The sequence below is a fragment of the Ylistrum balloti genome, unplaced genomic scaffold (assembly GCF_031769215.1).
Source record: "Ylistrum balloti isolate Yb309-2 unplaced genomic scaffold, AGI_CSIRO_Ybal_v1 Utg370006, whole genome shotgun sequence".
Lineage (NCBI taxonomy): Eukaryota > Metazoa > Mollusca > Bivalvia > Pectinida > Pectinidae > Ylistrum > Ylistrum balloti.
In genome coordinates this window covers 434,842-460,021 of record NW_026782081.1, presented here as the reverse complement: position 1 = coordinate 460,021, position 25,180 = coordinate 434,842, and the positions used below count along the sequence as shown (strand labels likewise).

The following is a 25,180-nucleotide window of genomic DNA, read 5'->3' as shown; positions in this document are numbered from 1 at the left end:
ACAAAAAAACATTTTTCTTTCATTATTTTTCGGAGCACCTCTAAGAGGGTTTCCGAGTTTTTAAACAATATGGCGCTAAAGATGAAATTTGTGGAGTTACAGGTAGTATATGTCATGTACGCCTTAATGGTTAACTGTAGGTAATTGTTTATCTAAGATATGCACATATAGGTTCTATAACTACTTCTATTTGTCATCCGATTGAATTACTGTATACCTTTTTCGTCAGTGAGCTAATTATGATTAGTACGCGTTACAACCGGTATATTTCATTTTCAACTGGACACTGAAAGTAAAACAAGGGGAAACTCATTATAAATATATAAAAACCAGTTTAACTTGGATATAAGGAAAAACTTTTTCAGCGTTCGCATAGTAGATGCATGGAACAATCTGCCGCAGTATGTTATAGATGCAGAGGATGTAGAGAATTTCGAAATACTACTAGATAACCACTGGGAAAATACTAAAGAATAACTTTATATATGTGGACTTGTTAATTGTACACCAGAAGTATATCGAATTGTAAAATATTGTAATATCATCTGATATGGACATAGAGACTTACAGCCTGCGTCCATTATTTATTGTATTAAATCTAAGTTCAGTTTGATTCTTAGGGCATCAGTTTCGAACCGACCTTAATGCATCAGTTTCCAACCCAAATGACTACATATCTCTAGTTTTGTACATAGGGACAGATAAGAAAAGAAGATATACTCACAGAATCCGAAAAGCAACATGAACATGCATTAATACACGTAAAACAAACGAAGTCTATGTCATTGGCGCAATAGTTTCTATTTTTTGCTAGCTACCCTGTCGATAAAGTCCTACTAAACAAATACATTAATTTTTGACATGTGTATCGGACATGTGAATGCACTTCCATTTCTAATGACATCACTAAATCACGGACACTTGAGTTAGCTTGGTGTGACCCACAAGTATATAATAATGTATTCCATAAAATCATCATTTGAACAGAAATGACATTTTGATGAAAATAAAAATAAAAAAACATTTATGATGTGAAAATGGTAGATATCTGTGTTTATGTGTACACCTTTTCTAATGGGTTAGATTCAAGTTTTGATTGTTTGACTTTTTTTTCTCAAATATAACATTGATTTTTCATCTCTCAGTATACAACTCGCTATTAAAATAAATCCGAATAGAATCGTCAAAAGTGATAATTTATAAATTATCATTTTTTCAATATAAGATATGTAAGTTTGGTTTCTGGAGCCAAGAATTTGTGAGAAGGTGTGGCCTATTATTCATGGTCAATATTTATTCACATAAATGAGGATAACGAAACACAGCTATCAGAGGATGAATTTATAGGTTATATTATCATATCTAGAAGGACGTTTGACAGGTAAAAAGTGTATTAAGAAAAGAATACACAAATTTGCTAATAAAATATATAATATAATATTTTATGACAAATGGTTTAGATTACAAATTTTTATTCTTTCTGGTAGCGTAAGATGTTACAACAACCAAAATTATCTGAGTGTATGGTCACAAAGGTCAATAGTTCATGTGATACAGCTCAACAAAATGGACGTTTCAAAGTACATAATGGTCTGGAACCAATGTTCAGATGATACATATTATTTCAGTGAGTAATAGTGTGAATGAATCATGTTTAATTGCTTTTGCATATTGCTGATACAGATGTCTAACTATAAGATATAGACAATGGACTGTATTTAGGATACACCTGATATACTGAACTTCTTATTTTTATCAATTATTCATGTGATTTGGCTTCTTGGAAATGCTGCTCTGAAACACACAATGAATCAAAACTGATGTCTAGAAAATACAGAATGAGAATTTGGACATCATATAATTCTTTTTTTGGCAGAGAGCTGTCTACAGTGTATAAGGTTTCTGCTTTAGTTAATTGAAAAATATGGTGATAGAACTAGATTCAATTTCATGATCATTGACCGCAACCATAAGTAGTATAGTACGTGGTATTTATTTACTTGATATTCTTATCCCACAATTTATCTTTGCTTTCCCTTGTATCAGTAGCACAATGTAAAAATTTCATGGGAAATCAATACCTGATGGTCTAGAACTTATTACTTTAAGATCCCCTTATTCCTTTAGCTTTTGGTGTGGTTACCTCATGTTCCACAAAGTGGAGTTTTACTGTATATTCAAAATATTCACATCACAGGGTTGTAAATGTAGGGTAAAGGTCACTCTATCACACTATTTTTAGGAAATTCTTTACAGTGATCTAGAGGTTTAATTTTTTTAAGGAATTGGATTCAAATATCACAAACCTATAAATCACCACACTATTAACTTTCAAGGACAGAGGGGTAAAATATGTTCAAATCTTCAAATGACTTCATCATGCAGAGATGAAAGTCTTTGTTCAAATAAATGACTTCAGTGATCAATCTACAATGTCCTACAATGTAAAACTTTTCCAGAAATGCTACAAGTACCATCAAAATTCTATGAGTACAGGATTTTGGACTTGCATGTAGAATTATCATTGTGACCTTGTTCTGTTTTTAAAGTCACATAGGTCAATGTGTTAACAGTGGCCAGGAGCCCCTGATCTTCATTAGTTCACCTGCAATTAATGCAAAAAAAAATTAAGATGATGTTGGGAATGAACATGAAAGTTACCATAGTTCAAATAATGTTTCTTTTGTTGGGAGAATAATTACCCTTTGGTTTTCTCAGCATTTTAATCTTGTTCAGAGCTTTCTTCTGTCAATATTTGACTGATCTCTTCAAACTTTGTGTGCTTTATCATCAAGACATACTGTCATCACCTATGGTATTTTGACTCAAGTCGTTATGTTTTTTTTTTTTTTTAACTTTTTGAACATGTCTAAAGAAGGTCTCTCCAGTTTTCACCCAGTTTCTTTCAAACATCATAGGCTTTGTTATAATGAAATTGCATTGTACTGTCTCAGTAGTAGTGGTATTTTGAAAAAGAAATTAATGTTTCATTTCAATATTTGTATTTGTACAATACTCTGTCCGCAGGGTGTTATATTTTAACATCTTTTTTCCTACCATTTATTTGCTCATTCTTTCAAATATTGGAAGTTATTTTGAAGGATGTTACAATCTTTAAATGTCATGATTAGCAATACAGACTTAAGACTAATATATTAGATGAGCAGGAGGGTGGTTGGGCAGGAGGGTGGTTTGGCAGTTGGGTGGGAACACACTTCATATCCTTAATAGTTTTCAACGGATCAATTTCGTAGGGATGTTCATTACCATGATAGCTCAGATGAGTTGGATGACCACAAATTTTTGACGAAAATTTCTGGAGTTATTGCCTTTTATTAAATAATGGAAAAGTGTCAGTTCAATATCTCCATTAGCTCTGAAAAGATCTACTTCAACCTTTATAAGAAGGTTCATGAAAGTGGTCACTTGGACAAAATCAATGACCATATTTTTCCGTCTAATATACCGAGTTATGGCCCTTTATTCAATTATCAAAACAGTGACTGCTCGATATCACAATAATTTTTCAACAGACCAACTTCAAATTTTATAGGTAGGTTCAGAGTGACAACTTTTGGCCTGTAATTCACTGAGTTATGGCCCCTTATTTCAATTACTTTAACAGTGTCTGATCAATATCTGCAAAACTGTCATACAGACACACTTAAAACTTCATAGGGAGGTTCATTATCACCATAGCTCAGACAATTGTGATAACCAAAATAATTTGTTAGTCATTTATTGAGTAACGCCCTTTGTAATATTAATGGAACAGTAAGTTAAGTCTTATTCACGGCTCATCTCAGAGTGTTATTGCTATTGGTGCTGGTTTCCTCCACCATTACACAACTGATACTGTTTGTAAACAACCTTAATATGTTGATCAGACATTGAACATCACTTTCTTTCCCTTTTTGGTGCAAAATGCTCATTCAGCCTATGTACTACCTCACTAAACTCTTGTTTATTTATGTGATTGAACATGAATGAAATGGACTGTTGTCCTATAGTTTATCCCATTTCAAAGGTGTTGTGCTGTCACTGTGAAGAAATGCCTCATGCTACAGCATTCATTAAGCTAGGTTACAATATTAGGTATTGAGAACTACAAACTATTGAAAATTAAATCCAACAATTTGAAAGAAATTAATTATGTACCAGTTAAAAAAAAAGTAGAGAAAAGTGCTATCTTTAAAATGTTTGAGCTTACACGAATGTCTTACCTTATCAATTCAGTAGGGATCATCATACAGTGGAAGTAAACACATAGCAATTTCGGTCAATTTCAGTACATGTAATTATGATAGTCATACGTAGTAGTACCAGTATAGATTGAGATGTTAGTACAGTAAACTGGCTTGATTTACAGTTTTAGTGATCGTCTTCCTGACCTAAGATAAGATAAGATGTGTGACATGTTCAATACCTGTATGTGTGTATATACTGAATTCATAATATTGAAAAGACAGTCGCAAGCTTGTGTATACATGCAGTGTAATAATGGATGTGAAATTATTATGTATACATGGTATTGCCTGCAGAAATCTTACCTAGTATATGATTAAATACACTCGCCTGTATATACATAGCCTGATGCAGTTAGCATTCAGAACTGTAACATGACTATGTGATACATGTGTCTTATGAACACATATCTTTGGTTCATCAATATTAATGTGGCCACACCCAGGGATTACAGGTCAGCACAGTGCCTATAATGGGTGTTAAACTACAAAAAAAATACTATGTCTTATGATATTTCATTTTCAGCATACTGTATGGGTAAAGATTTTAAATTGTTCAAATAAGGTTCCTGGGTCAACAGATTTGTTGATGCTCAGGGGTCAAAGGTCAACATAAATGTGACCCTGTCTAGGTGTCAAAGGTCAGCATAGCCTGTAATGGGGATTGTGCAATAAAAGATTTCCTTCAGACTGAGAAAAGTCACAGCTTTCAGATTGCCTTTTTAGCATATCTTAGGGATGTAGATCATAAATTGTTAAAGTTGGACCCCTGGGTCCATGGATATAGCTACACCCAGAGGTCAAACTTAAACATGTAAAAAAATTTCATCATAGAGGCAAAGGGAGGCAATCCCATATCTACATCATAAAACTTGCTTTAACCTATTTACTTAATATGGATGCATCATGAGTAGTACATATATTATATGCTTTGGCTAAACCTGATTCTCTGATGGTAAAATGGTGGTCCTGACCAACTCCTTCTTTCCCCTCAATAATTTGCAGTAAATCTGTTTTGTGTGATATGCAGGTACATCATCTCAGGATATGAAGAAATCAGTGGTTCACAGGTGAATTAGAGGAAAACTGACAACAATGGCAACTTCTAGTAAAACAGATTTGTTTGTGTTTGGTGCCCATGGTCAGAAGCCATTACATGAACATGTTACCCCTCACAAGGTGGCCCTGCTGGCACTAATATACGAGTACTGTGAAATGAAGAAAAGAGACACAACAGAACAAATGGTTGGGATTGGTCATCAGTTACATGGATACATGTTCCAGAAATTCACAGAAACTGAAAAACGTGATTTCATGACCACAATATTGAAATTATTACAGGTATAAATAATACATATGATTAAATAGGCTATTTAGTGATGTTTATATCATTAATTCATTAATAATCTATTATTTATTTTCAGCAAGTTACAATGTATCTAAATATGTACATATTATATATATATGTATGATATTTTCTTGAAATAAATTCAAAGTCGTATTATTTTGTTATATCTATAGATATATTAATCATTTCAGATGACAATTAGGATTTTATAATACATCAAGAAGGTTATTGTTTTGAAACCGTGATGTAAATGTATAATATGGTCTTGTTTCTTTTGTGCAGAGCCCAGATTTATCCTTAAAAGAACTACTAGAACAAGTACAGTCCATCTTACAGCCTACTCTACTGGATAACTTTACAGACAAGTCAGTGACAGACATTAGATCTTAATTAAGTTGATAATTGATATCAAGATTTAAAGTGAGAACTGTTGTATCATTTTCTTTATACTATGACATAAGACTTTACTTCATGCACACTAATGTTAAATGCAGGCAAATTATTTTTGTAGTTAATATAAACTTTACCTAATACATTCACTAGAATGCTATCCAGACATCATCAGGCAGCTGGTCTATCTTTTGGTTTGACTCCTCCCAGAACATCCTAGTTGACCAAATCACTGCCTGTGTATGGATGACCTCCAGCTTCTGTCTTCTCTTCTTCAACAGCGATAGCAGGATATTTTCTTTGCCACCTTTGAGAGTTACTCCACAGCAACTTTCCTGTCTTTAACCTTGACTCCATATGCCTAGAACATTCGGAATTGTTGATGAAAATCCCCTGCCTCTTATCTCTTCTGGAAAACATCAAACTTTCGATCCTGCTGCTCATACCCTTCTCACAGTCTATCATACTTCGCCTTCTTCTCTTTGAATGCATCCACACATCATTCCTCCTTTAGCAATGTCAGCTCCACCATGATCACTCTGGGTGAAGGTTTCGTGTATGAGGGCTTGGAACACCATTTTTCTGTCCTGGTCCCCCCTGATATCCCAGTTCTGCTCCAGGATTCCAGTTTGGTGAGTTGCTATTGCCTTCCCTACCTCTCCTGAATGTACAGAGTTGGTAAATGGTTGACTACTAGGTGCCTTCTTTCTTCTCGTTGTCCTTTCCTTTTATAAGGCATCAGCAAAGTTCCTCAGGACTTTGTCATTTCTTCACCTATATCATATCTAACAGAGAGCAACATTATAAGCACACAGAATGTGTCTGAGGATACCTTGTCTGCCACATAGATGTATCTTCCATTTGCAAAGGTTGGTGTTGAAAGCAGGTTGTATACTTAATCTCAGTACAAAGTGAATTTAGCACGGTTCAACTTGGCAGATATCAGACCATGTTAGTCTATCTGTAGATTTTACCCTGCACATTACCCCTTAGCCTCATCTCCATCAATTTTGCCTTTCTGATCATTTCATCCACTTCTCTGATGATGTGTTGAACATCCTTCCTCATTCCAGTTGTGTCAGCTTTTTGCTTGATTTACTGCATGTTACTCTTTGATCATTTTCAACTCATTTCATTTCTATGCCAGCATTACAGATCTCTCCCTCACAATCATTACCAGTCTTGACTTTGCCACCTTGAACTCTTCCATCAGTGATGAGATTGGGAGATGTAGGTTAGCCAGTGTTGTAAAGGCCAATACATATACTTAAGAAACACCAAGACACTCCAGGCTATCTATGTAGTGAAAGGCATATTGTCCTTCTCTGGAGCTTACACTGTTGTGGTAGTAACTAATAGTATACATCTTGTTGATAAGTTAACTATACATGTTCAGTACAATGTTTTTTTAACTTTCATTTTAGGTTGAGAGAATTCTACATGGAAGGTGTACTGCCATTTATGGACTTTTTTCAAGAGCTACAAAGAATTTTACAACCCAATGAGACAATTCCTGATCCTGTGATTGTTGGCAGTAGTGTACTGGGTATGTAGACAGAAAGCCTACAGTATCATACTAGGCTATCATGCAAGGTATTTAGACTGAGGGACCATTTTATCATATACTAGGCTATTGTACTGGGTATGTAGATAAGGGACCTGGAGTATCATATACTAGGCTATTGTACTGGGTATGTAGACAGCTGGCCTGGAGTATCATATACTAGGCTATTGTACTGGGTATGTAGACAGCTGGCCTGGAGTATCATATACTAGGCTATTGTACTGGGTATGTAGACAGATGGCCTGGAGTATCATATACTAGGCTATTGTACTGGGTATGCAGACAGATGGCCTGGAGTATCATATACTAGGCTATTGTGCAAGTAGTGTAGACAGAGAGACTAAATAATCATATACTAGACTATTGTACTGGGTATGTAGACAGAGGACCAGTTTATCATATACTAGGCTATTGTGTAAGGCGTATAGACAGAGGACATAGAGTTATAAAAGTCTATTGTACAGAGGGTCTTGAGCATCATACTAGGCTGCAGTGAAAGGTGTATAGACAGAGGGCCTGGAGTATCATATTCTCGGCTATTGTGCAAGGTGTGTAGACAGAGGACATAGAGTGTTATAAAAGTCTATTGTACAGAGGGTCTTGAGCATCATACTAGGCTGCAGTGCAAGGTGTATAGACAGAGGGCCTGGAGTATCATATTCTCGGCTATTGTGCAAGGTGTGTAGACAGAGGGCTTGGAGTATCACATTCTCGGCTATTGTGCAAGGTGTGTAGACAGAGGGCCCAAAGTATCATAATAGGCTATTGTACAGAGTGGCTAGAGTACCATGAAAGTACATGTTTATCAAATATAGAATAGTGAGTTAGTAAGTACGATAACAGTGATTGAAAACAATTTAAAAATTATAGAAAAGTAAGCACATAATTAAAATTAAAAAAATGAAAATGTTATATTTTAGACCTTATTTATGTTTGTAGGTTTATTTCTTCGACGGATGATACATGCATTTGACAAGTTATCCTTCAGCCAGGTGACAAAGTTGTATACACGATACAAGGAATACTACGAAGCCTTTAATGCCCCGCTAGCTGCAGAGGAAAGTGATAACTTTGGGGGCTCGCTCATTGATTCTATCACTAGTCAGTGTGGCAAGCTCACAAGGAGTGGACTGGCCAAGTCATATGACCCCAGTAACCTTGGTGAAGGGTAAGTTGCAAAATTAAAGGCAGACCTACGTTAAAACCGTCATTGATGGAAAGAATGTTTTGTGATATATTAAAGCCAGGTGATATGCTATAGTATATTTTGCAAAGTCTAATTGCCTTGAACTTGTTGTAAGCCGTATTTACGAAATTAAGAAGCCAGGAGTTGAAGTTTGTTTACTGTAATCAGATTCATGAACATACCACCTTGATGATCAACACAGATGTACAACAAGTTGTATGTGAAATGCAGTACTTAAATGCATTAAATGATTTGTAGGGAAAAAGAAAATATGATAACAGTATTACAATATTTATTTTTAGAAAGTTTGGAGAATTTGAAGGTGGATTTTACTCTCACAAACAGGCTGAATACTTCATATCCAGACAGGTAAAATATGATAGCAAATACAACCAATATTAGCCCACCTGACTAAATTTATTGCAACTACTTTCTTCAGTTAATTCAACTTTTGATTTTTGAAACAGCCAAAACATCTATGAATTTGAAATCAATGTTCAGATTTAAAATGATCACAATTATCTCATACTCTAAGGACCAATGGAGTTTAAATTCTTTACCTCACATGATATCTTTTTAGTGCAAAGGGGCCCAGTTTATCATTGTTTACAGATAGACTTCTGTCCATGATTTACTGATATACTTCTGTGCCCTGTTCACTGACAGACTACTGTCCCTTTTTACTGATAGGATTCTGTCCCTTGTTTGCTGATAGTATTATGTTCCTTGTTTACTGATAGACTTCTGTCACCTGTTTACTGATAGACTTCTGTCCTTTTTCAGGGGTTTCTACTACAACACAATGAGAGTGAGGCTTTACCTCCCACTAAACTGCAGGAGAAAATAACAGATATGTTAAAATCTAACCCAGATATTGCAGAGGCGGTAGGTATTTTTCATATAGAGTATAACATTTTTGTTAAATGTAAACCAGATATCACAGAGGCGGTAGGTCTTTAACACATCTAACCCAGACATCACAGAGGCAGTGAGTCTTCTTCATATATAATATATAACATTCATGTTAAATCTAACCCAGATATCACAGAAACAGTAGGTCTTCTTTATATATAATGTATAACAGATATATTAAATCTAACCCAGATATCACAGAAACAGTAGGTCTTCTTAATATATAATGTATAACAGATATATTAAATCTAATCCAGATATCACAGAAACAGTAGGTCTTCTTAATATATAGTGTATAACAGACTTGTTAAAATCAAACCCAGACATCACAGAGGCTGTGGGTAACAGACATCTTAAAATAAAACCCAGACATCACAGAGGTGGTGGGTAACAGACATGTTAAAATATAACCCAGACATCACAGAGGCGGTGGGTAACAGACATGTTAAAATATAACCCAGACATCACAGAGGCGATGGGTCTTCTACACATGTAGTATATAACAGTCTTGTTAAAATATACTCCAGACATAGAAGCAGTAGGTCTTCTACACATGTAGTATATAACAGACATGTTAAAATCTAATCATCATAGAGACAGTGGGTCTTCTACACATCTAACCAAGAAATCAACAGAGGCGGTAGGTCTTTTTCATATGTAATGTATGACAAACCAAATGTGGTGAGATGCATCTGTAGAGAAAGGGGACTCATTTTATACAAACGATTGGTCCAGAGGGGTGGGGCCAAATAGGGGAAATAGAGAAAACCCTTAAAAAGCCTTCTTCATATTGGTAAAGAGATCAATGCATGTATGTCTTGTATAGTGTTTTAACACTCTCTTTATAATTTTATGAATCTATGATTATCAGTTTGTTTTCAATATGCTGTTTTTGGCACTGTATTGATACGTATTTGTAATAGATTATATTATACATTTATAGATATTACTGTACCGTAATCTCTCAACAATATTCTCTGAAAAGCATTAGAACATATTGGATTTATGCTTTCCAGTGATCACTAATGGTACACCCTGTTATGAAAATGTGTGTTAGAATTTTTTTTTACAGAAGTTAATAAAATTTGATATTTGATATTGAACAGCACTTCCTGAGTTATCTGAACAATTTACGAGTGCGCGAGTACTGCACAGCTGTACATAATTTGTACCACTACTTTGATCGTAACAATACACTGTCTGGGGGCAATGCCATGCAGATAAATAGTAAGAACCGTGAAGAGGACAACATCAGCAGGAGATATGCAGCCCTCAATCTTGCAGCTCTACACTTTCGATTTGGACACAGGTAACAAAAAAGTGATCTTGGAAGGGAAATAAAGTACATCTGAAAAGTGATGAACAACTGAGCAGATTTTGACCAAATTTGATCTGAAGCCTTCTTAAGTGAATGGGAAACATTTTTTTTATGAATGGTGGGTCTCAGCCCCCTGGAGCAGGAGAGGTGGGGTCCAGTAGGTGAAATGAAGCAAATCTAAACTCCTTATTTTTCTGTAAGAATGTCAGGATTCTTTCCCAGTTTGGTATGAAAAATCATTTGGTGAAGAGCAGTCATAATTGACCAATTGGAGTAATAGGGCATATTCTTCAAGATCTTTCTTCTTCTGTACAAATGTCAGGATTCTGTCCAGATTTGGTCTGAAGCATTCTGGGGTGAAGGAGAATCAATTTTTTATAAACAGTGGGACTTGGTTCCCGGGGGAAGGAGGGGCAGGGTCCAGTATGGGAAATAGAGAAATAGGGTAAATTCTTCAAAACCCTTCTTCTTCTGTAAGGATGCATAGCTTCTGTCCCAATTTGATCTGAAGTAGGACCCAGTATGGGCAATAAAAAAAGATAGTTTCATAACAATGGTTATTTCACCTTATACAGTACTGGGGCGTTTCATGTAAACAGTTGGAACGGTTCGAACATTTGAACTTGCAAGAAAATGCCAGGTACAGGCTGGGACTGAGGCTGGAGTGCAGAATATTTCACACATACGGTTTGAGGGGTCCAGCCTTACCTGTCCGAAATGAATTTGCTGAATATTATTAGTTTTCAGAATTTCAGCATAAAAATTAAGGTCGGTGCACTCACATACTTCTGGGAGCATTGTTCTATAAAGTAGGAGTGAAAGGGGTGGAATCTTAATTTTAGTTAATTGATTTATGCTTGACAGGAAATTCCTTAACTGTGCATTTTTAAATTTACGTATATCAGATCCAACTTTCGGTACAACTTATTATTATGATTATGACATTCTTAACGGCCCATCAACACATAAAAGGTCATTAGAGCCATCAACCGGTAAAACTTGGTACAAGTGCGTTTGTGTATGGTTGAATAACTCCAGAGCACCTGTTTCAACCGAGTTATGCAAATGCAGCCTAAGAACAAGCAGAAGCAGGGCATATTATTCGTATATGCTTTTTACAACATTTCATTTTATGCACACAATTTTTCCTGATGTGGTATAAATATGACCCTTGTGTTTTTTTTTATTTGTAGAGATGAATCTCTGGCGGCACTTCGAGAAGCTATCAGTATGGCCCAGGAAACCAACGACCATGTTTGTCTACAGCATGCATTGGTAGGAGCTCCTGTGTAAATTAGACCTGTCATGAAATTATATAGTATGTAAGATTATTGTGACACCAGGTAAACTGAGTAATCAACAGGTGCTATTTTTGTATACCAGGGTATTTTCCTGTGATTGAGACTGTTTCTTTTATTGCAGAGTTGGCAGCACAGGATAGAGGAGCCAGGATCAGCTAGAACAGCAAGTTTGATGGCACAGTCTATAGGCAAAAGTCTTGATCTCTCTCTCCCAGTAAGTTATAGAGGAGCCAGGATCAGCTAGAACAGCAATTTGATGGCACAGTCTATAGGCAAAAGTCTTGATCTCTCTCTCCCATTAAGTTAAGTTATGCACAGTCTATAGGCAAAAGGAGTTTGATGGCACAGTCTATAGGCAAAAGTCATCTCTCTCTCCCAGTAAGTTATAGAGGAGCCAGGATAGCTAGAACAGCAAGTTTGATGGCACAGTCTATAGGCAAAAGTCAGTAAGTTATAGAGGAGCTATAGGCAAAAGTCTTGATCTCTCTCTCCCAGTAAGTTATAGAGGAGCCAGGGTCAGCTAGAACAGCAAGTTTGATGGCACAGTCTATAGGCAAAAGTCTTGATCTCTCTCTCCCAGTAAGTTATAGAGGAGCCAGGGTCAGCTAGAACAGCAAGTTTGATGGCACAGTCTATAGGCAAAAGTCTTGATCTCTCTCTCCCAGTAAGTTATAGAGGAGCCAGGGTCAGCTAGAACAGCAAGTTTGATGCACAGTCTATAGGCAAAAGTCTTGATCTCTCTCTCCCAGTAAGTTATAGAGGAGTCGGGGTTGCTAGAACAGCAAGTTTGATGCACAGTCTATAGGAAAAGTCTTGATCTCTCTCCCAGTAAGTTTGAGAGGAGTCGAGGTTGCTAGAACAGCAAGTTTGATGGCACAGTTAATCGGCAAAAGTCTTGATCTCTCTCTCCAAGTAAGTTACAGAGTAGTGGTCACTAGGACAGCTTGTCTGATGTCATAGTTTATAAGTATGTCAATATCTGTCTCCCTGTTGTGAGATATAACCCCCAATCAAGATAGAGAATTCTAGGTTGGCCTGCAGTCTATATTTTTATCTCTATCTGTTAGGAAGGTTTTGTCTCCAGGGCTGACCAGAACAACAAGTGTAAGTGCTTTGTTTTTCTGTTTGGGAAATTTTAGACCAAGATGTAAACAGGATTGTGGTGATTTGGAAGCCATTATTGTCAACAAATGCAGTTAATGCTACTAGATGAGATCTAGCTTTGTAACGCTCACTCTTTCAAGAATTTTATTTTGTTCCAAGTTACAGTGGGAGTGATGTGTATAGAGATGTAGCTACAGTGACAAGGTGCCACAAAACTAAAGGAGTTTTCCACTCATAACTTATTCTTGTTGTTATCAGATTGAAATACACATGAGTAAATAATTAAAAGATAATTTATTTATTTATTAGGTCTTTGTGAAATTTTTGCTACTTCCTTGAAACTCTCTATTTATTATGATATATAAATTAAACTTTCTTAACACCCTGGAGTTTATAGAAACAGTGAACCAATGGAAGGACCAGATTGTATTCAGATGTATGATAATTGCTATACTTGAGGAGACTTTATGGGTAGATATGGGTACTAAAATGTTTTTCTTGGAAACAATATTATTGTGTGGTATTCTGTATCTCTAGATTTGATGTTCAATTTTCAGAATATCACATCTCTTGGAATTCAAGCACTTGCTCGTCATAATGCTTTTGCTACCGCCAAGCCTGCAAGGTAAAGTACAAATTATTTAGTCGACCAAGGATTATGTTGTTTTATCTGCCGGACAAAGGTAGATAACTCTGCCTGTCAGAAAATATCGGGGTAATGTGATACTAATCATGGCATTACATTACTGCCATTACCTGTCACAAGCAGAATTGGCTCCAAAAAATTCTGTGAGTGAAAAACGATCATTGAAGTTTTGATCTGTTTGGATGTGTAATGTATATTGACTTCAGGGCCTTTGTCAAAAGTTTTTGTCGGATGTAAATAAGTAACTGATCCATAGATTAATGATAAGAAAGTATTTTGTGTAATAAAACAAAATAATAATTAAAAGCCTACTGATCTATTCTACCTTTTAAATATAATAAACATCAGCTAAACAGCTGGAAATCATTCCTTTGAAATTAGATATTGGATTATATATAGATAATCACATATATTAGGCTAAAGAGGAGAATGTCTATCCTGGAGACATGTATATAATTTTAAAATGTTCTGATCGTACCTTTGTCAGAGGCATTAGTCTGAACAAGCTTAAAATAGTACAGGCAAAGTATGATAGATCTCTGAGTTGAGATTTTCTAGTAAAACATTAGTGTAGCATCTGTAATGTCCATAGTCCACAGATATTAATTTTGATTCACAGAGGTTAAGTAGAATTTTAAATGATATGAAATGTTAAATGTTATCTTTGATGATGTAGAAAGACGTGTGATAGAAAAGTGAGATCGTACGTTAACAGTCTGTATCTGTCTGACAATGAGTACATTTTTTTCTGATAATAATTGTTTCTGGTGCAGTGTGTTTGACTTCCTCCTGAAGAGTGACATATTGAACTGCCAACACTCACAGTCCCACTTTATGTGTGTGAGTTATGCCCAGAAAGGTGCACTGTGGAACATGTACGGCAAAAGGTAATGCTTACGAACAGGGTTACATATTCTGGACTCTTTATGCATACTATACTAATATGGGCTGATACTATGTCATAGTTATACTAAAAAAACTAATTTGTGTCAGAAAGTATACTAAGTAGTAAGGGTGCTTTTGAAGTCTAGATGAACAAATGAAACACCTGAAGACAGTTTATCCCGAAACCCCTAATTCTATTTTGTATTAATATACATATTGTATTTTAAATCCCCTTATTCTATGTTGTATCAATATATATATTGTATTTTAAATCCCCTAATTTGGTGATGTGTCAATATGCATATTGTATTTTAAATCCCCTAATTCTATGTTGTATCAATATACATATTGTATTTTAAATCCCCTAATTTGGTGATGTGTCAATATACATATTGTATTTTAAATCCCCTAATTCTATGTTGTATCAATATATATATTGTATTTTAAATCCCCTAATTCTGAGAAGTGTCAATATATATATTGTATTTTAAATCCCCTAATTCTGATGTTGTATCAATATATATATTGTATTTTTAATCCCCTTATGGTGTCTTATGCTAAATGGCATTACCAAAAATACTGCTGATTTGAGATTTGTGTTAATCTTATAAATGCTGTTTTCAAAAATTTTTACAAATGTATTCAAGTGATGTAATAATTTGATATGAGATTTATGAAACTCATTGCATTTTTTTCCTTTTATTTTGACTTGTTTCATCAATAATATCTGCTGTATACCTACTTATATTGACACACTCAGATTTTATTGCATAACTAAATATGAATGTACACAGATTAACTCAGTGATGAATAAGTATATCTACAAAAATTGCAATAGAAAACAGTGTAAAGAAACAGTAATTAGCACAATCATAATTGAACACATTGCACTCAGCACAAACAGTAATAAAAAAAGATTAACATTAAGATATGTGTGTTGACAGTATGTCGTTAATTTTTCTGACCGAATGATGCTAGAGTTTCTTGATTCATTGGTTATATTTACAGATAGCTTGATATGTTCATCTCTTACACTTACATCATTATATGTTTATCTGTCTATAGCACCACTTCTCGTTATATGTCTGTCTGTCCATCCGTCCATCCATCTGTCTGTACTACTTATATATGTCTATCTGTCTATAGCACCATTTATCATTATATTTCTATCTGTCCATCCATCTGTTCATCTGTCTGTAGCACCTTTTATTATATGTCTACCTGTCTAGCACCACTTATCATTATATGTCTGTCTGTCTGTATGTCTGTAATACTTATCATTATATGTCTATCTGTCTGTAGCACCACTTATCATTAAATGTCTGTCTATAACACTATTATTATATTTCTAGAGAGAACTCCTCCATGTCTAGCCAGCTGGTTCTGAACCTAGACACATCAGACAGTGGTATTTACCACAATGGGGAGTCTGTGTGTATCTCACTATGTGACATGGCCAGACACTTTTCTGATCAGGTAGGTTGTCTCTCATTACAAAATACCTGTCAGTATTGAAGTAATCCAATGTATTAAGCTTACCTATTATAGTTTTGTAGGAATGTCATTAATGCTGTTTCACTGCCCTGTAATATATATATCCCCATCTTGACTCAGAGATTATGTTTTTGCCCCATGTGCTTATTAAAGGACAAACATGGTGTTATATATGATAATGACATTAATGATTTTACATTTATCTTTTATCAATAGGGTCATTACTCTTCCGCCCTAGATATCATTAACACGGCAAAACAGAGGTTCCCTTCTCACACACAACATGCACACATATGGATGTCATGTGAACAGGAGATCCAATTTGATAAAACGCTTCTCAATAGAAACTGGACGGCAACTGAGCAGGCTGTCAACAACCTTCGGGGACTGGATGAGGACGAGGCCTGTCTTAGGTAAGGTTTCTTTGTCTAGTTGGGGTTGTCACAGGGAAGTCCATGACATGTCTCCAACAGGAGTGAACTTAGTCCATGTCTCCGGTGGGGATGGACTTTTGATAGGGTTCATGTCTCCAATGTAGTGCCTCAAGTCTCAGGTTAAGTTCATGTTGTCCTTAGGGAGGTGACCAGTTCTTTGTATAGTACATGTCTTAGAGTTCATATCTCTCTTATAGGGAACAAACATGTAAGGTAAAATCTTTGTTATAGAGGTCATAAGTGTTGTGTAGGAGTCACCAGTCTTTGTTTGGGTACATGTTTTGTGTAGGGGTCACTAATCTTAGGAAAGTTTCTTACCTTAAGTAAGATTCACAAGTTTTTAGTTGTGTTAAGTGTTGAATTAAAATATACCATTCGTTTTATCATTGCCAAACCTATTCAACAATTTCTATAGTAAGATTAATATTGAACTATTGATATGCATTTTTGCTTATCCCAGGAGTGCCATGCTCAACAAAGAGAAAGGAGACATACCCACTGCCCTCAACTCCCTTCACAGCCTGATGGAGAAATATCGACAAAACCAGTCTAAATACACTCCAGACTATCCCTGCAGGTACTGTATGCTGAAGAGTGATGGTGTGATACATTCAGCTGTATTTTAGTGTGATGTATTCTTGTACATTAAGCATATATTTCATTGTATAAAATTCTGGTATCAGTGCTTTTTTTTTGTATGTTGAGTTGTGTTTCAGTGTGTTATATTCCAGTATGATGAGCTGTCTTTTATCAGGTCATTTGTGGGAAAGGCTACCAATTTTAAATGAATGACTTTGACCCACTTTCAAGGTAACAGGGATCAAATGTGTTTAAATCTTTAAACAATTTCTTCTCAAAAACCAAAAGGGCCACGGTGCTGATATTGAGCTGTAGCATGTTGAGATGAAGGGCCACTAATTTTGTTTAAATGAATGACCTTGAGCTTTTTTGAAGGTCTTAGGGGTTAAATGTGTGAAAATTTTGAAATGACTTCTTCTCAAGTTCAAGAACTGAAAGACCCAGAATGTTGATTAAAGGCATTAGCATGCTGGGATGAAGAGCTGCATAGTTTGTTCAAATGAATGTCCTTGACTTACTTTCAAGGCCACAGGGATCAAATATGTTAAAATCTTTAAATGACTTAATGACAGGATTCAAACATTCAAGAATGTTGAACTGTATTTCATTGTATTAATTCATGATATATTGAGTTGTACTTCCATGTGTTACTTTCTGGGGTGTGGAGCTCTACTTCCATGTGTTACTTTCTGGGGTGTGAAGCTGTACTTCCATGTGTTACTTTCTGGGATGTGGAGCTCTACTTCCATGTGTTACTTTCTGGGGTGTGAAGCTGTACTTCCATGTGTTACTTTCTGGGATGTGGAGCTCTACTTCCATGTGTTACTTTCTGGGGTGTGAAGCTGTACTTCCATGTGTTACTTTCTGGGATGTGGAGCTCTACTTCCATGTGTTACTTTCTGGGGTGTGAAGCTGTACTTCCATGTGTTAGTTTCTGGGGTGTGAAGCTGTACTTCCATGTGTTACTTTCTGGGGTGTGAAGCTGTACTTCCATGTGTTACTTTCTGGGGTGTGAAGCTGTACTTCCATGTGTTACTTTCTGGGGTGTGATGCTGTACTTCCATGTGTTACTTTCTGGGGTGTGGAGCTCTACTTCCATGTGTTACTTTCTGGGGTGTGAAGCTGTACTTCCATGTGTTACTTTCTGGGGTGTGAAGCTGTACTTCCATGTGTTACTTTCTGGGGTGTGGAGCTCTACTTCCATGTGTTACTTTCTGGGGTGTGAAGCTGTACTTCCATGTGTTACTTTCTGGGGTGTTGTATTCTGGAACATTTTGCATATTTCATTGTATTAATTTCTGGTATGTTGAGCTGTTTTCTATGTTTTGTTTAGGTACACATAGTTGTGTTATATTGCAGAGTGCTGCTGACATTGGCTGAGCTGTACATACAGACAGGAAACCACACGTCGGCTTTATCTCATGTCCTCGATTGTCTCACTCATGCTAAAGAGCACCACCTCCAGTACACTATTGCTATAGCTACTGTACATCTTGCTTTCATCCAGGTAGGCAAAATACATCCTACATGGATCAGTTTAACACTCCATGGCAACTTTCACATACTAAAGACTTTTCTGTAAGGCAATTAGGTTGAACCATTTGGTCTGATGAATATTCCTGTATGTCCTTACTTTGTTTTATCCAACGAAAACAGGAGATCAAATTCACCAATGGACTTGTTCTGAAGGGTCATGATGATCTATAGCCATTGTACTTCGTCTGTCATCGTCTATTGTGTGCTATCCTTGGTGTGTAAACGTTTGACAGTTCAATCTTCTTCTCATGTTCACTGATGGAATTGAGCTCAAACTTGCATAAAATGATCCTGAGATGGTCCTGACCAACTGTTGTTTTTTTTCTGGATATGTCTGAAATCCAAGATGGCCACCATCTTGAAAAACATATTTTAAACTTCTCCTCCAGTTTCTCTGGTGCCATTGAGCTAGAAATGTTAAGGAAAGGTAGCTAACAAAGTGTTAGTATTTTTTTACCTTGTCAGAACTTCCATATGACAGCCAGGGTGGCCAATTTCTAAAATGATTGCACAATCATGGTTTTCCTGTGCAACACCTATTTTTGAAACTTCTTCTCAAGTTTTACCAGTTGGATTGAGCTGCAACTTTACTGTCTAAAAATAGGTAACACTTGTTCCAGTTACCTAATCCTCACCAAAACTAGCTTCGAGGTAAGAATACATTGTAAAAGTAAAAAATATAAGCCTTTTCCTTGCTGAAAATTTTTGTAGTTGATTGACCGTTAAGGCCCATGGGCCTCTTGTTAATTTATCAAGTTGTGGCTATTTACTTACATGAAATCTGAACTGCCTTTGTATTATTCAAAGTGCACAGTCATCATTAAAACATCAGAGCACCCAAAAATTTAGTCAAAAGTAATTACTTTTTTTAATAAGGCTATTTTAAAGGAAGAATATTAAATTAATTTTTCAAAGGTATATTTATCACCATGATATTTACAAAACACTCTAACATCATCATGTTGCCTTTCCAATGTTTCCAAAAGTCAATACCCAATCAGATCACAGCTTCAACATTTTGGACCTGAAACATTGGCATCATTAGATTGTAAACTGAATTACGTAAATGCTTTTTTTTTCCTTCCCAGTTCCAGATGAAGTTGCCAGAGCAGGCTCTCAAACTTTTACACACTCAGATGGTTCAGATATTCTCTCATGGAAGTATGTATGATCAGGCTCGCACTATGTACTGCTATGCTCGCTGCCAGGTGGCTGCTAATGCAGACAGTCCCCAAAAAGAACGCAAGACAGGTATGTTAAATTCTAGCTATGATTTCCTTGTTCACCAGATTGAGAATCTTCATTATCGTGAGTGCTGTACAATTTCATTGGACTCCAGAATCCATGTTACTATTATGATATCATAAATTGTTGCTGCAGTTATTGCTTTATAATATCTCTCAATTAGAAATAAATGTGTGTCACTCTGACCGACACTAATTACAGTAGGTTTGTACAGACTTTTTATAAAGTAGAGAAATAATGTGTGTTCCTGGGGATGCAATATGCATTAGGATAAAAAATCAGGGGATAAAATAACCAAAAAAACCCAGAGAATTACTTCAGTATTTCATTCATTGGATGTGAATTTCATTATTCTGGGGAAACAGTCTATTACCAGGTTAATTTTTATGTTCCCTGAAGGGAGAGCATATAGTTGCTACTTTGTTCATCCATCTGTTCATCAGTCTATCTATCAATTTTGTCCGAAGCATAGCACAAAATCCATAAGTGGTATCAACATAGATAGATATTGATGAGAAGTGCATTGTACAAGAACCATAACTCTCTTTGCATTATTTAGGAATAATTGTCCCTTGTTATTTTTCATTCTTGAATTTTGTCCCATTTGGGGAGCCTGACCCGTCTCTGATGGACGTTGTTTAAACTTTTCTACTTTTCAGCGAAATTTATTTGGCCATTTGCACCTGCAGAAACCTGCCAACAGATTTTGATATCATTTATTTTGTGGTCTTATTTTTTTTTTTTTACAGCATTGTTACTTGCCATCAACATGATTGCGAACGTGATAGAGAAGTTCAAGAAAATTGATGCTTCCTTAAGAGTGAAGGATGCTACATATTACTTAGCAAGACTATATAATGAACTGGGTTACACGTCGGAGCGAAATAAATGTGCTTATCAGTTCAGACAACTGGACCTACAGTTTCCTACACAAAACAGAGTAATAGTTAATGCTTTGTAAGAGGAAAGGACATGTATAAGTAGAGTTGTTCAACTCCTAGACTCTATGCTTCAAAACATTGTGGCACCATCAGAGAAAACTTCAACATCAAATACATGTCACTTGTGTGAAAATTTTACATGGCAAGAACTGCAGACTTTTCTTGGACCTCCTTGGCCTCTTTACGAGTCTACATGATAAAGATGTTTTCCATTATCATCTCAAAGATAAAATAAAATAAATTTTCTGTTGAATTCTTTTTATTTTTGCATGATTTCACGATAGTGAGTTCAATAGTTTTTATATTTCAGACAAGTCACACTCGCATCCATTGGGGCACAAGCAACTCAAGATTATATATATTGTACTTCTAATGGTACCAATAGCATGTACCCTGTTGTAGGTCAATCTATTGTCTATATTCATGGCTTTTGCTAGCCAAACTCCTGGAAAAGGACATCATGGCCATGTTCCTATGCTGACCAATTCAAGTAGTTCTCAAAATTTGATTGGTTGAGCAATAACCATACATTCAAGAAATACATGTACAATCAACCTCACATTCATTCAACACAATTCCAGTTATTCATACATCATGACTTCTATTCTACAAAGTACAAGGTTAGCATCAACATATGGCATATATGTAAAATTGAACTACTAACTGAGGGAAGGCTTTGCCCAAAAAAAATTTAAAAAAAAAGAGAGGAAAACAAAAGATTGTCCTGTAAGATGTGAAATATTCATAACAAGTTGTATAAGTCTTCTACCATCATCAGATATATGATTCGATACATGTAAATAAATCACTTAGGAGTTATTTATCATAAATGATTCAAATGATATGAACCAAATATATAGGTCAGAAGACTTTCCGTCTTACAGTAATTTAATCTAATGTTTGGCTAACAACAGTGGTTCACAAACAACAAAAAAATAAATTAACAAGTCAAAATATATTCATCTTCTTTAAAATGTTAACACTAGCTAAACAGGCAGCATCATTCATAACTGTGTTAATTTGATCATCTTAAGTACAATACTTGGAGATTGCTTTTTGGAGGTTAGAAACCTAACTGGATGAAAGTGTTTAAAATTGGGATTGCTGTGTTACTTTCTTTGCAATTCAAATGATTGTTCAAAAAATATACATTGTACTTGAGTTGTATAAAATTTACAATGCAAAGACTAAAATGTGTCTTGATTTTGCTTATCACATGATACTTTTGTAAACAGTGGTGAAAACAGTATTTTTTTTAAACTAATACAAAATCAAAACTGGCGATATTCTCACAGCATATAACCTTTCTTATAACATTGTAACCTTATAATGCATATGATCTCATGAAGCTATGACAATGACAACCTTCAGCCAATCGCAGCTCTGTCGGGTGTTATTAACATGTCTGAAAACACAAAATCATGTAACAGGGGGTTACTACACTGATAACAAGGTAGTATGTGATAAAGTACTTATTCTTCGTAGTTCATTTGACTGAACATTATACAAAGACTACCTCATACATAAAAGAAATGCTTTTCAGTTCCCTGAGGTGGCTGTTTGACTACTTAATAACATTAATGGTATATATTTCAAAGGACAGAATTTTGTACAAGATGATAATGATTTTAAACAGAAGGTAATGTAAGTATATGCAGTTAGAACAGCCAGCTACCAACACTGCCTCTAGACATACAAATTTTGTATTTGTGAACATAAAGGAATAAATCTGAGCACTCGTAAAACAATATATATGCTTAATTACTCAGCATGACTGTCAGACTAATGTTTCAAGTTATTGTCCAACAAATAAAACATAATATTATAAAACAACTATTTGAACACAGTTATGAGAACAAAACTCACCCTTCTGTAAATGTGAACACAATATATCTGGCTTATCAAAAGCAAGAGAAGATCAAAATTTCAATTTTCGTTGTAAGTTTTGTTTCAGATGACACATGTGCAATACACAAGTACTACAATAATTGTATTCATGGAAGCACAAAACACCCGAAGCTTATGAATAATGGCACTACCCCTATCCCCTACTGGAAGCTATGCACTGATGGTTTGGTTACAGTAGTATTTTCAATTTTTGGCATTATTTTCTTCTGGCATTTTCTCCTCTTTCTTTTGAACTGTGTTATAGAAATTTTATTTTACGTGAACATCACAATAGACTAGCATGTTTTGCTTTGACTTAACACTTCATGACTAGAAAATTTACATGAAGTTAAGTACTTTATACACTTATAGGACTTTTCAACACCCAACATTTCCACAACTTTTGTTAATAGATACTCATAAACCACAAATATAAAAATATCAACACAAAGTTAAGAAAGCTGGGACAAGACTTTACAAGCTGTTTCTAGCAAAAGTATTTTATATGGGAATAAACATATTAACAACGCAGTGAATTTTAAGGCATAAAACTACTTATTATATAATAAGGAAATAATATCAATGTTTAAGCAATCAAAAGCAACCACTAACAATCATACTGTACAAGGAGGTATGTCTTGGAAACTATCACACAAGAAATCAGTTTATCATGACTTTGATGAAAAACTTCTTCCATCAAGTTTCCAAAGTATAAATAAAACAGATTACAGACATGTAATCTATGAACCTAACTTGATATGTGGTAAAAGGCACCAATACATCCATAGAAAATCCTTTATGCCTGCCATATAAATGTTTATCATGCCTATCATATCCTTGTTTAAAGGAATCGCCGAATGTAACCCTGATCATCACAAAGAGTTTGTACAGCAAGTAAAGGAAGAAGTCTACTGATAAATTATACACACCGTCAGTATTCTTAATTATGGTATATATTGTGTGACTGAAATAAATTTAAACAATTGGAGTTGTTGGATATAAATATTTTGACACCATATCTTTGAGGATATCTTGTGTATGCCATTATTTTGGTTAATATACAAACATGTAGTAACACGTGGATCTATTATCTAACATTAATGAAATGGTGATCAATTTGTTATCTTGCCTGTATCATTTATAGGAAATAATTAAAGTAATGAGTGGGTAAGACAGCCTACATCACTGGTGATATTTAGCATATCTTACCAGGATTATGAGTGGGTAAGACAGCCTACATCACCGGTGATACTCAACAAATCTTACCAGGATTATGAGTCAAAGTTTAATCTAAATCCCTTCAAATTCACAACATTCTACTAACATTTAGAAATATCTTTCCAGTTAAAAAAAATCTTCTGTACATGAAAAATAATTCATTGGTTAGCAATTCTGTGATTGTGAAGTTTAGAAGATAGCATATATGAAACTGGATCATGTCATATCAGATTCATATCATATGTATGTTAGTTAAATAATAACATCAGGTGTAATTGTAGATTTGACATGCAATTGAACAACACACTAGTTCACCTGTACCATTTCAATACATCAATTGAACACCTATTCTGATACATACACAAGCTATCCAGTATATCTACATATATATATGTGTGTACAATGTATTTAGAGTACATGTTGGTATTTTAATCAAAGAATAATTGTCTTCAAACGTGTTCAACAAAATACACACAGATACCAATCTGTAAAGTTTGCTATGAAATGCCCGGCCACAATCACTGGTACACTATTTTGATCACAGTTAGGCTTCAGTTGTTGTGTATGTTCACAACATTCATAAACCATTACATCTTATAACACAAACAAGGAAAAAAAAGATTCTAGGAAACCTTGATAGTCCAGGAGCAATATAGTATTATGTCTATAACTTTCTTACCAATACGTAAATGTATACATATCCCTTGGTCAGTACAACTGAACAAGGAGTCGGCCAAAACGTATGCAATTATCAAAACTTGTTTTTATATCTGCACCAAATTGAACTTATTATAGCACTACATTTTGACCAATAAATTATGAAGAAATAAAATAAAAGATTCTGAAGTATTCATGACTTGATGAATATTCAAAATCATGTATATTTATAATATTCAAAGTCATAAATGTTCATAAGACACAGCACATACTTATTCACAGATCATAAGA

The 25,180-nt window shown here is 35.1% G+C and overlaps 1 protein-coding gene across 1 annotated transcript; it reads left to right on the top strand.

The window, feature by feature from the left end:
* The first annotated feature begins 60 nt into the window (after positions 1 to 60).
* LOC132548233 (anaphase-promoting complex subunit 5-like) lies at positions 61 to 21,380 on the top strand. The gene is made up of 18 exons (XM_060212073.1): positions 61 to 102; positions 5,275 to 5,585; positions 5,875 to 5,957; positions 7,407 to 7,528; positions 8,486 to 8,714; positions 9,035 to 9,101; positions 9,516 to 9,617; positions 10,751 to 10,953; positions 12,156 to 12,237; positions 12,385 to 12,477; positions 13,925 to 13,992; positions 14,787 to 14,900; positions 16,251 to 16,374; positions 16,609 to 16,805; positions 17,287 to 17,403; positions 18,765 to 18,912; positions 20,030 to 20,192; positions 20,936 to 21,380. The coding sequence occupies exons 2-18, from the start codon at positions 5,340 to 5,342 to the stop codon at positions 21,145 to 21,147; spliced, it is 2,370 nt and encodes a 789-aa protein (XP_060068056.1). The 5' UTR covers positions 61 to 102; positions 5,275 to 5,339; the 3' UTR covers positions 21,148 to 21,380.
* The last annotated feature ends 3,800 nt before the right edge of the window (positions 21,381 to 25,180 follow it).